Below are 12,227 nucleotides of genomic sequence, written 5' to 3'. Positions count from 1 at the left end.
CTGCCTATAAAACAATAAAATCATGCTTTTCTGTTACATATATATTTATTTACATAAACATTATATAAATATATATATTTCTGCTATATACATATTTCTACGTATATATAGAAATTTTTCCTACAAATTGCTTAATTTTTATTACTAACTTAATTATGACTGCCTTAAATGACAGTCATTAACATTTTTGATGGACTAACACTGCAGCTTCCTTCTAAAACAGAAAATATTTATTCTCAAATAAATGCAACAGTGATTTTGCCCAGGTACCTTCTGTTTACGGGAAACACCGTGTTGCTGCAGGATTTCTTGCTCCACCTGTATCCAGACAAACATTAAACACGACAATACTAATGGAAAGAGAGCTTCGTACCTAAGGAGTGAGGGGTTGGGGGAAGAAGTGGGAGGGGAGGAAAAAAAAGGGAAAAAAAAAATTAAACAAGTAAATATGTAAATATCTGCTGAGAGGTCTTTCTCAAAATTAAAACAACCTTGATAACATATTTAAGTCAGACTATCACAAAATTTAAACTTTCTAGGCTTTCCAGAAGAAGAAAGTGGGAAAGAAAAATTTGAATATCACCTCCAGCATCATCTTTTTTATAATTTATTAAATCTTGATCTCATTACAATTTTAAAATGGTAGATATATTTAGAAATCAGTCATAAGATAAACAACAAATACACAAAGAAGGGTAGAAAAACATTAAGACAAAGGTAAAAAGACAATTCCTGAGTTAAAATCATTAATATACATAGAAGAGCAAGCAAATGTCCCAAATTAAAAAAACAATGGGTGCAATACAGGCATAAATCTCTCAGAAAGAAAAAAAAAAGAGGTAATAAGCACATGAAAATATGTCTGACCTTACTGGTAATTAATTGATATGCAAACTAAAAGAGCAGGAAGATACCGTATTCACTTATCATATTTATCCATTAAAAAAAATGCCAACAAGAGTATAATGAAAACTAACTCTCGTATGCTCTATATGGAAATAAACACGTTCTGGAAGGCAATTCAACATTGTGCATCTATAATCCCCAAAATATGCATATACCGTAATCTAATGATGTCACTTCTAGAAATGTACCCTGAGAAAGTAATACAACACGCTCACTACAATTCTCATATGAGGGCATTTGTTGTAATACTGTTTACAGAAGGAAAAAACAAACGTAGGAAGCAAGCTAGGAAGTGATTCCATAACGTACGGTACATCTCTAGGCTGGTCTAATGTGGACATTATCAGGTGCACAAAAGAGAAATGCTCAGGAGATAAGGCAGTGGCAGAAGTCTTTCCTCATCCTCATCCAGTTTGGATGAGATGGCACACTTAGTTTGGCCATCCCCCAAATATTCTATTATAGTTCTTCTCACACTATTTGAATCCCATGTTCACTGGTGTGTGTTCACGGGTGTGTGTTCACAGGCGTGTGTTCACTGCATGGTCTGTAAAACCTCTACCTGTGCCGCTACTGCAGGCCCAGCTAACAGTAAGTATCTCCTGGGGGAGTTACTTACCCAAGTGAAGTTTCAAAACAAAATCAAACTAACCAAAACAAAACAAAAAACCTTTATTTCTCTCAAATTTTTCACTGAGTGAACTCTAATCCATTTGGCACTATTTCCTAAACATGAAAAAGCAAAAGAAGTAAAACACTTTAAATTCTATTACTGATCATAATAGATAATAGATCAAATAAAACACTGAAGACCAGGCAGAAGGAAGTATTTAGATTTAAGACAGCATACACAAATCACTTGATATATAAGATGCAAAATGCCCAGCTCCCTCTCTCTGTCTTCCTCCACTCATGCTGTCTCTCTCTCAAAAAACAAAATAAATAAATAGATAAAAATAAACATTAAAAAAAATAAAAAGGGGCTCCTGGGTGGCTCAGTTGGTTAAGCATCCGACTTCAGCTCAGGTCATGATCTGGCAGTTCACAGATTAAAGCCCTGTGTCTGGCTCTGTACTGACAGCTCAGAGCCTGGAGCCTGCTTCTGATTCTGTGTCTCCCTCTCTCTGCCCTTCCCCCCCAACCCCTGCTCTAAAAAATAAAATAAAATAAACATTAAAAAGAGATGTAGAATGCCTAAGCATATGAATAGACAATATACACATGGGAAAATATTAGTAAAACAGGTACAGAAAATTATACAAAGCTGTGCCATTTTTGACCTATTAAAATAGCATTTGATGTTCTTATTTAAAAATGAAAACACCAAATACCGTGGAGGATATGATGAACTAGGACCTGTCATAGGTTGTTGGTGATATTATAAACTAGTACTATTCTGAAGACAAAAGTTAAAAAAAAATGTACATACTCCATGGCCCACCTACACTACATATGAGAAATGAAAAAGGGATCTAATCTATGTAGAAAACTTGTATACAAAAACAAAAACAAAAAGAAAACTTGTATACAAAACATAACTCAAAATATTATTTATGATAATATAAAATGGAAATAAATGAAGATCAAAAATAGAGGACCAGCTAAATAAATCAAGGTTTGTCCACATCACAGAATATTAAATATCTACTAAAATGATGGTTAGGAAGCCTATGAGCCACCAGGGAAAATGCTTCTAAAATAATGTTAGGTAGGGGAAAAAAGATGTAAAATAGTTCGTGGACTATGATCAACACCATTTTAAAAAGACAAATACAGAGATAAGACTGGAATAAATATACAAGAAAATCAGCAGGAGGGGTAGCGTTAATAGATTGGAAAGTGACCAAACTGCGATTAATACTATTTTTACAATGACTTTTTAAAAAATGATTGGAAAACAAATGCTGATTTAGAAAGCCCAGATCCCAGCCATCCTTTAGAATGTAGTGCGGCTTCTACATCAGTCCTCAACGGCACCAGTTCAGCTCCCTCTTCAAATTCATTCGCTAGCCGTTCCTTTATATACATTAATTATTTTAAATGTTTATTTATTTATTTTGAGAGAGAGCGAGCATGCGAAGAGGGGTGGGGAGAGATAGAGAGCAAGACAGAGAGAATATCAAGCAGGCTCTGTGCTATCAGCGCAGATCCCAGCGCAGATCCCAGTGCAGCGCAGATCCCAGTGCAGAGCTCCATCCCACGAACAACTGTGAGATCGTGACGTAAACTGAAATCAAGAGCGGGGTGGTTAACCGACTGAGCCCCCAAGGTGCCCCTCACTAGCCACTTCTTTATATTTTATAATCCTCAACCAAATTAAGTCACAGTACCTTCATTGTTGCATTTTGTAATTGCCTAGCACTGCAAAATAAAGTCCTTATTTTACAGCAGCTTACAACTCTATTATGTACCTGGGGTAAGCTAACTGTTCTGCCCGTTTTTCTGTCTAGCGGTCAGGACACTGGAGACGGGAAAGGAAAAACAATTGTTGATTAACTGACTCAAGAGTGTGTATGCTCTAAACAAGAGAGGATCATGATTTCTTAAAATATTTGCAGTTATATAGGGAAGCACTCTTTCCCAATATATGGAAACATAAATATCATAGTTCTGCAAATAGTGCTACAGATTTATTTCCTTTCAGAAACTATAAACTATATATAATCATTTTCATTTGTAAAATATTGATGAATAAATCTGATAAAGACAATCTTCCTCTGGGACTTTATTTCTTCAGACAATCAATATCTTGTATAAAGTCTGCATATCTGAATTAATAAACCGAAATACCAATAAAATGTCATCACGGGCTCAGAGTGTACATAATAAAACCACACGAAATTAGGATCTACTAGTTCGGTCTCTGCAAATTCAACAGAGCAGAAAAGGCATTTAGCTTTGTTTTATAGTTTGTTAAGCAAAGGGATAATATAAATAAAATTTCAGCGGGAAATGTTTAACAAACTTAGGAGAACTACTTTCAAGCATTATGATAGCTTCCATTTGCATAAAAATAATCAAATGCTGATTAAAATGACTCTTCTTTATTCATTAAATCAAGGATACATTGTTAGAACTTAGGATTACTATTACTGTATTTCTGTAAAGTAATAAAACTGCATTTCCTTTAAATATGCTATAATTGTGACTATTCACTACTTTTCACAGAGAACCCTCCAGATAGTCCAAAATAGTAATGTGGAACAATGACAGGTGGACTATTACTTTTGTAAAACCCATCTGACATTGAAAAATGTACTAACCGAAATTGTTAGACTGTGCCGTTTTAGGCTATCGCTGTTGCATTTTTCTGTGCAGGTAAATACACTTTGATGTTGAATAATGTATTTCTTAATACATTCATTTACAAGGTCATACTCATTACTACTGTTCTGATTTTATGTCTGAAATTTTTCTTTTTAGATTTTCTTAAAATAAACTAAATGTGCTTATGGTAATATGTTTTGGTATCTTTGTGACTGTGAAAATTGATGATTTCAAACATTATGAAATATTTTTTTTACTAAAAATCCAACTTTAATCATCCTTTCTTCACTCCTTCCTTTCTAACCAGCAAGCCATATCTATTTCTAGATTTGTTTGTATTTCTTAAATCTTCTACACATTCCTTTACATTTGTTTATTGCTTTAGAATGTGAAGGTTCAAAACAGAAGAGGGATCATTGATTATTAAGTAACTACATAGAAGCTGGCACATATCTCTGGACCCTCTCAAACATATACTTTCTTTTTTAAAAAAAATTTTTAATGTTTATTTATTTTTGAGAAAGACAAATAGACAGACAAAGCATGAGTGGGGAAGGGGCAGAGAGGGAGAGGGAGACATAGAATCTGAAGCAGGCTCCAGGCTCTGAGCTGTCAGCACAGAGCACAGAGCTCAACGTGGGGCTTGAACTCACGAACCATGAGTCATGACCTCAGCCGAAGTCCAATGCTTAACCGACTGAGCCACTCAGGCATTCCTCAAACACATACTTTCTTAAGGCAACCTCTAGGTATGATCTCTTAATGAAACACATGTGAAACCCCATGGGTTAGAATAGAAAGGATTTTACCTTTTGCCTTCTTATCTATACTAAAAACTAATTCATATAAACTTTGATGGATTCTGATTGTAACTAAATTATTTATCCTGAAATTTCACCAACAAAAGGGAAAAGAATGACCAGTTTCAAGGTCACATTATGTTTATCATTTTTGAGTAAACACATGCTAGACTTCAAGTTTAACTTGCAAATTCAAAGTTCTAAGTCTCAAAGCAAGCCCCTCTTAAGATCTTATGAGGTAACTGGTGAAAATTTCCATGTTGCTTATATTACATCTTCACAGCTGTGCTCCAGATCTGGTTATGCAGGGAGAAAGGAAGGCAGGAGGTGTGGGGGGCTCTGGTAAGGGAAGGCTTCGCTCCCCACTGGACAATCTCTTATCTGAGGACTACAAGAACTCCCGGGGCCTAGGTCACTTATCATGTAGAGTCAACTACGAGAAGGTTTTTGAGAACATCCCTCTAATTCTGCATTAGGACAACTGAGTTTCCAAAAGAATAAACCTACGTCTTGAACCCAAATCAGCTTTACAAAATCATCTACACTGGGAATAATCTGTTGAAAGCACAGTGAATCCCTAGGTTTAGTCTACTTGGGATCAAGATCCTATATTTGGGCCAAATTTAACCCAAATAAGTAGTGGTGATTAGAGCTGTCTGTTCTATCGAGTGTTGTTAAAATGTACATATTTACCACCTTCATCAGCACTTATGTAAGGATAAAATAAAATTCAAAGGCAAGTAAAGAATCCTTTCCTTCAAAAGCAGATGGGGCAATGATATCACTATTTCATGGACTTCTAGAGAACACTTCAGGATCCACCCCAAATCAAGCTGCTATTTTTTGGTTTTGTTTTATAAGAAAATTTAAATCTTAAATAAAAATGGGTTCTTTAATTTCTGGGAAAATATTCTGAAAGTTTTTGAATTGAAAGGAGCATTTGTACTATATTATGTAAGACTAAAATTTAAAAAAAAAAACATATTCAAACAAGAACAGACAAATCAAGACATAATTTGAAGTGCATGCAAGTAATGTCACAGAGCTATAATTCTTCCAAGTCGTTGTTTGAGACTTTAAGTTTCTCCAAAATCAACCAGAACTTTTTAAAACCATAGTAGATTGACAGCAACTTCAGGAAACAAACAGAAAGACAAAGACAACGGGCAATACTACGAAAATAAGAAAACAACAGATTTAAACTCAAGTCTCCAAAATCTATAAACAACTTATCTATAAAGAACTCAACACACCCAAAAAACAAATAATCCAGTGAAGAAATGGGCCAAAGACATGAATAGATACTTCTCCAAAGAAGACATCCAGATGGCCAACCGACACATGAAAAAATGGTCAGCAACACTCATCATCAGGGAAATACAGATCAAAACCACAATGAGATGCCATCTCACACCTGTCAGCATGGCTGACATTAACAACTCAGGCAACAACAGATGTTAGTGAGGATGTAGAGAAAGAGGAACTCTTCTGCACTGCGGGTGGGAACGCAAACTGTGCAGCCACTCTGGAAAACAGAATGGAGGGTCCTCAAAAAATTAGAACTACCCTATGACCCAGCAACTGCACTACTAGGTATTTATCCAAGGGATACAGGTATGCTGTTTCGAAGGGGCACACGCACCTCAAATTTTATAGCAGCACTATCAACAATAGCCAAAGTGTGGAAAGAGTCCAAATGTCCATCAACGGAGAAATGGATGTGTTACACACACACACACACACACACACACACACACACACACTCACACACACAGGAGTAATACTCAGCAATCAAAAAGAATGAAATCTTGCCATTTGTGACTACGTGGATGGAACTAGAGGATATTATGCTAAGTGAAATCAGTCAGAGAAAGACAAATATCATATGACTTCACTCACATGAGGACTTTAAGATGAAAAACAAACATAAGGGAAGGGAAGCAAAAATAATATAAAAAAAGGAAGGGGGAGAAAACATAAGAAACTCTTAAATATGGAGAACAGAGGGTGACTGGAGGGGCTGTGGGAGGGGGATGGGCTAAATGGATAAGAGGCATTAAGGAATCTACTCCTGAAATCACTGTTGCACCAAATGCTAACTAACTTGGATGTAAATTTAAAAAAAAAAGAAAGAAAGATCAAGTCATATATAGTTCTTACGAAGCAGAAAATATTTCTAATTTATTCTTCAAGATTTATACATTTTCATTTCCATAGGTAAAATATTCACAGAAAAATGTCCATATCATTTAAAACGTGCTACTAAAAATTAAGTTTCAAAGCCAGTGCCTACCCTGTGCTCAGCAGTATGTAGGTTGACATCGAGGAAAGAAGTATGCTGAACAACCGCTCAAAGAGACTCGTGGGACTCAGCAGGGGCAGGATGAGGGAAGAGGCTGCAATGAAACAAAGGAGGTCAGTGTCAGAACAAAGAGCACAACGAAGGTGAATTCAGAAGCGCTGATCCTACGCTGGTAGCATTTACTGTTTCTGTAACCCGTCAAACAGGCTATACTTGTCCTAACCATTTGTGTAAGAAATTTGAAACTCGAACATTTTTTTAAAGCTTATTAATTAATTTTAGGAGAGAGTCAGAGAGAGAGAGAGAATCTCCTACTTCAGTAGAAGGGCAGCAACACATACACTCCTTGTCTCTCTTTTGGGAAATATTTTGGAAATATGCCGAACTTCCTCATCTCCCTGGTTAGGCAGGCAATATACATGGAGGTGAACGCTCCAGAGTATGGAGACAGATGATTTGATATGAAATCCTGGTTGAATCATTTATTAACTGTTTAATTATGGGGCAAGTTTAGTAACCCATCTAAGTAGTATTCCTATCTGTCAAGTGGAGATGATATAAAAAGTTGTTGTGAGGTTTAAATACAACTCTGCCTATAAAATGCTCCCTGAGCATAGTGCCAGGGATATAGTAGGTGCTTAATAACTGTTAGCTGCTATCATTATTACTAGTCAACATCTACTAATGAGTTAAATATAAAGATAATCTCATTCAAAGTCAAGTCACTTCAAAATGTAAGACTCCGAAAGCTATATTCATAGTGCTCTTAGACAAAGAGCTTCTAATCTTGTTCAGATGTATAGTTGCAATGCTGTTATTATCACCCAGTGCATATTTTAACAAAAAAAATCACATTTTAATATTCCTTATTATAAAAGCCAGTTCAAATGAGACCTCTTCTGTAAAACAATTAAGAATAAATATTCTTTTGAAAAATAAATAAAATACATGCCTAAAGGAACATTTATGTATTTGGAGAAAAGCAATAGACTGAACTGCACCTTCCCAAAACAATGATAAAATCAATAAAGACAACAAATAAAATGATACAAGACATTCCAAATACGGAAAGAAGCACAGAAAATATAGCACAGTTTGCACATAACTACAGCATAAGAAATCATGACAGAATTGAGACCAAGCATTAACAGTCATATTAGTAAACATGAATATTTTCAATTAAAAGAAAAAATTCAAATTGGCATACACAGCAAAACCCAACTCTATACTGAATAAAAAAGAGAGACTTAAAACATAGTGATTCAAAAGACTAAAAATAAAGCAATGGGTCAGACAAACGGAAACAGTAAGAAATTCAAGATTGCAATCCTGATACCAGATAAAGTATATTTCATGCCAATATATAAAATATCATTTATGAATACTGTTGGAAAAAATATTCTCAAATGGACTCTAACATGACATTAAGAAAATAATACATATCAAATGTGTTTATATCAGGAATATCAGCAACAAAGAAGAGGAAGAGGGACACCTCAAGACGTCTTGAGCCACATTCCACAATGATGATGTACAGTAATGAATTTTGCTACAAAGAACACATCAACTACCTACGCAATACAAAACTTACAGGAGATACAAAAAGTAATATGTAGAAACACACTAATAACAGAAAACTGTTAACAGCCCACTCTCAATATAATAGGATAAATTGACAAAATATAAGATTATAAAACCACATAACCAACAGTGTAGATATTCTGGATAGATACCGAATGGTAGATAACAGAGACTATACTTTTCTTCTTAAGTACATATGGAATGTTTTCAAAAACTGATCATACACTAACACACAAAGAAAATATCAGTAGGTTCCTAAAGTTGAAATAGTAAAAACAACAATCTCGGGCACAATTCAATGAAACTAGAGAGTAAAAATAAAATAAAAATTAATGAGATAGTGAATAGAAGCACAGTAGATCAAATTAATAAATCAAAACCCAGGTTCTTTAAGAAAATAAACAAAAAGGACAAACCACTAGCTAAGTTATCAAAGAAAGGGGAAAGTATAAATACACAAATAACTGATGAGGGAAATGTCTAGGGATACAGAAGGAATGGTTTTAAATTGTTAAAAGATTATTCTGCATCCCTCTATGCAAATAAATTTGAAAATCTAGAAGAAATATAGAATTCCTTTGGCAAATATAGCTTCCCAAACCAACCCCAGCAGAAAGAAAAACATGTTACCCTACAGTCAGCTTATTAGTTGCAGCGAAGGGGAGAAACAGTAAATATACAGTCAAAAAACTGGGCAACACCTTGCTAGGGTGATGGGAATTAACATCAACAATGAGGGACAGATAGAGACCAGAAGCCTATAAATGTGACCCTAGGAAGGGCACAGTATCACTTATGCAGTATGCTGGCCAATAATGCATAACCACAATTTAATTACAAAGAAACATCAAATTCAAATTGAGTAACAATCCACTGTGGGGTAGGGGTTGCGGTTGGTTACAGTCTTCAAAAATGTCAATGTCATAAAAGACAAAGAAAGAAAAAAATGCCATGAACATTACTAGGTCAACTGAAAAATTACTATAAGGACGGTAGAATAAAGTACAGAATATGGTCTTCAAAAAATTTTACACATACATATATTCATAAGCACAGATGAGAGACAAGCACTTGAAGTAGACGATGGCTTTCTGTAATTCTGGTAAATGCTCTATTTCTTAAACCTTTTTAGAAGTTTTAGAGATTTAAAAATGAGATATAATGAAATGTGCATAAATTGTGTTTTATTTGCTTCTTGTCTTCACCGTGATTTAGCCCTAGGTGGGTAAGAAAACCAAGGAAGTGAGCCAGGCTGCCCTGTAAAGGAATGAGAGAGAGCTGGGTTGCTACTATGTATATCAGATCCCCTACTCGCCATACATTGTTTCTGCTGGTATGTGCCATGATTGTGTATTTGTAAAGTTATACACTATGACAGAAAGACTTCCCTTTAATATTACAGTTCTCATTCAGAGTTTTTGTTTTTTCTGGGGATTTAAAAACTGATGTGTCCTATGAGAAAGATCATTACTTATAAGTCACTACCCTAGAATGTTAGCCACCCTTTCCTTGCAGAATATAAACTCCAGGAGGGCAGGGATTTGGTCTACCTTTATTATTCTCAGGGAACAGAACAGTACACATTTTTTTTTTTTTTTTTTGTAATGAAGGAGCAGTCATTGATATTGTTCATGTAGAATGAATATAAATAGTAACTATATTAAATCAAGGTAATTGAAGGCCTGCAGAATGCCTTTCATCCACTTTAAGGTAAATTCCATCCAAAGAGTAAACAACAAAAATCATTTAAAAAAATAGATTAAATTGCATGCCACATTATTCACAGGTATCACAAAGTGTCTTTTTTTTTTTTTTTTTTTTTAAATAAAAAACCTGGACATCAGGCTTGCCCGGGGCTTCTAGTTGCAAGAAAAACCCTAGGTCATTAAATTACATGTTTCCTCCACACGCACATTTTGGGATCCTTTAAGTAAAGGTACTATAGAGGAATGTGTTTTGAAATTTTAAACTGGCTTTATAAAATGTGTAATGTGTTAGGAGGTGACTGATTGATGTTATCTTCAGTAAGGGAAATACAGATAAAATCGAACTGTTTCTTAGTCCCTGTGCAAGGATGGAGAATTTATGAACTGACATGAAATTTCACAGTAAGAATCTCTTCTCTTCTAGAATCGCTAGAGTTTTATCAGATGTGAATAAATGTATACCTTTATCAGGCCAATAATATTCTATCAAGTAATTCTTATTAACACTTCAACGGAGACAAAAGCTCTAATTGTCTTTGTCAAATTCCGGCATAAGATAAAAATAATAGCTGGTTATTATTTTCATTCAACAAAATTATTTCTTTCAATACCAATAATACAGATGTAAATGGATAATTTTAAGGCATGACTTGATGTAACATTAACTCATTTAATTTGACCCCTTACCTAATATTATCCAGCTAATGATCTGGTTAAGAAGAGGCAATCCTTGTTTCTTGAGTAGACTATTATGGGTGCTATACATGACACACATAGAAAGCGCTATGCACAGCATCTGAAAATAAATACAAACACGTAAAGAGAAGGTGGTGAGACACTAATTTATACTTAGGAAAGTGCTTCAACAACTGGAATATATAGCCCCAAAGCTACTGAAATTGGACCAGCTCACCCTCTTGCAGCAAGGCTACAAGTTAGAACTCTTGTACTAAGCAGAAGCCCTCCTTTCTAAGCATGAAATGAGGCATTTTACAAGTTCAACAATAGTTTAGTATATGTGATCACACTGTATCTATTTAGAAATATTCATTATTAACTCCGAAGATTTCCTAAATCCTTGAAATGCAGACAGTACAATGTGGCTAAGTGTCTTCCGCCCCTGGCCTTCGCCCAGTCACATCCACTGACCCAACACATATTTGTGGCCTGAGTGTTCACCTGGTACTGGGAACACCAGGAGGTACACCACTCTTCAGGGGGTAGACAGAAACTGGTGGAGAACTGGTAACTCTAGCTTGCAGGCTGTTTTCAGAAATACTGTTTGGTTGGAATACGGTCACTCTCATTCATTTATGTGTCATCCGCATAAATGCACTACAGTGGCAGAGTGGAGAATTTACAAGACTCCATATGACCCACGAGCCTAAAATATTTACATATGGCTCTTCAGAAAATGGTTCTCTGTAGAAAATTTCTAAACTAGAGGATTAAATGCCATTTGAAGAAATGACATTAGCTCCAGCTGTGAAAAAAGTAAACTCTTAAGACACGAGATTAGCAAACACCTCACCAATCCTTGAGATACATTTCATTTCTCTTATATTTTCAGCGAATTTAGAAAAAAAATGCTGTCGATAAAGTTATGACCAATCCTAGAATCCTTTCAATTGTAAGATGCATTCTCATGTCAGAGATGTTAAAATA

The 12,227-nt window shown here is 35.1% G+C and overlaps 1 protein-coding gene across 4 annotated transcripts in view; it reads right to left on the bottom strand.

The window, feature by feature from the left end:
• PIGN (phosphatidylinositol glycan anchor biosynthesis class N) overlaps window positions 1-12,227 on the bottom strand; it is a 102,529-nt gene that overhangs the window by 26,281 nt on the left and 64,021 nt on the right. For all 4 annotated transcript variants that reach the window (XR_005528166.1, XM_039230526.1, XM_039230525.1 and 1 more), the window contains 3 exons: window positions 11,250-11,358; window positions 7,267-7,369; window positions 271-373 (listed from right to left, as the gene is read on the bottom strand). Coding sequence is in view for 3 of the 4 variants with exons in the window: in XM_039230526.1 (XP_039086457.1) it covers window positions 271-373; window positions 7,267-7,369; window positions 11,250-11,358 (315 nt within the window). In the remaining variant the exon portion in view is untranslated. The remainder of the gene's footprint in view (window positions 1-270; window positions 374-7,266; window positions 7,370-11,249; window positions 11,359-12,227) is intronic.

Source organism: Hyaena hyaena, unplaced genomic scaffold, assembly GCF_003009895.1.
Source record: "Hyaena hyaena isolate Hyena2069 unplaced genomic scaffold, ASM300989v1 scaffold_47, whole genome shotgun sequence".
In the NCBI taxonomy this organism is placed as follows: Eukaryota; Metazoa; Chordata; class Mammalia; order Carnivora; family Hyaenidae; genus Hyaena; species Hyaena hyaena.
This window is presented reverse-complemented; position numbering and strand designations above follow the sequence as displayed.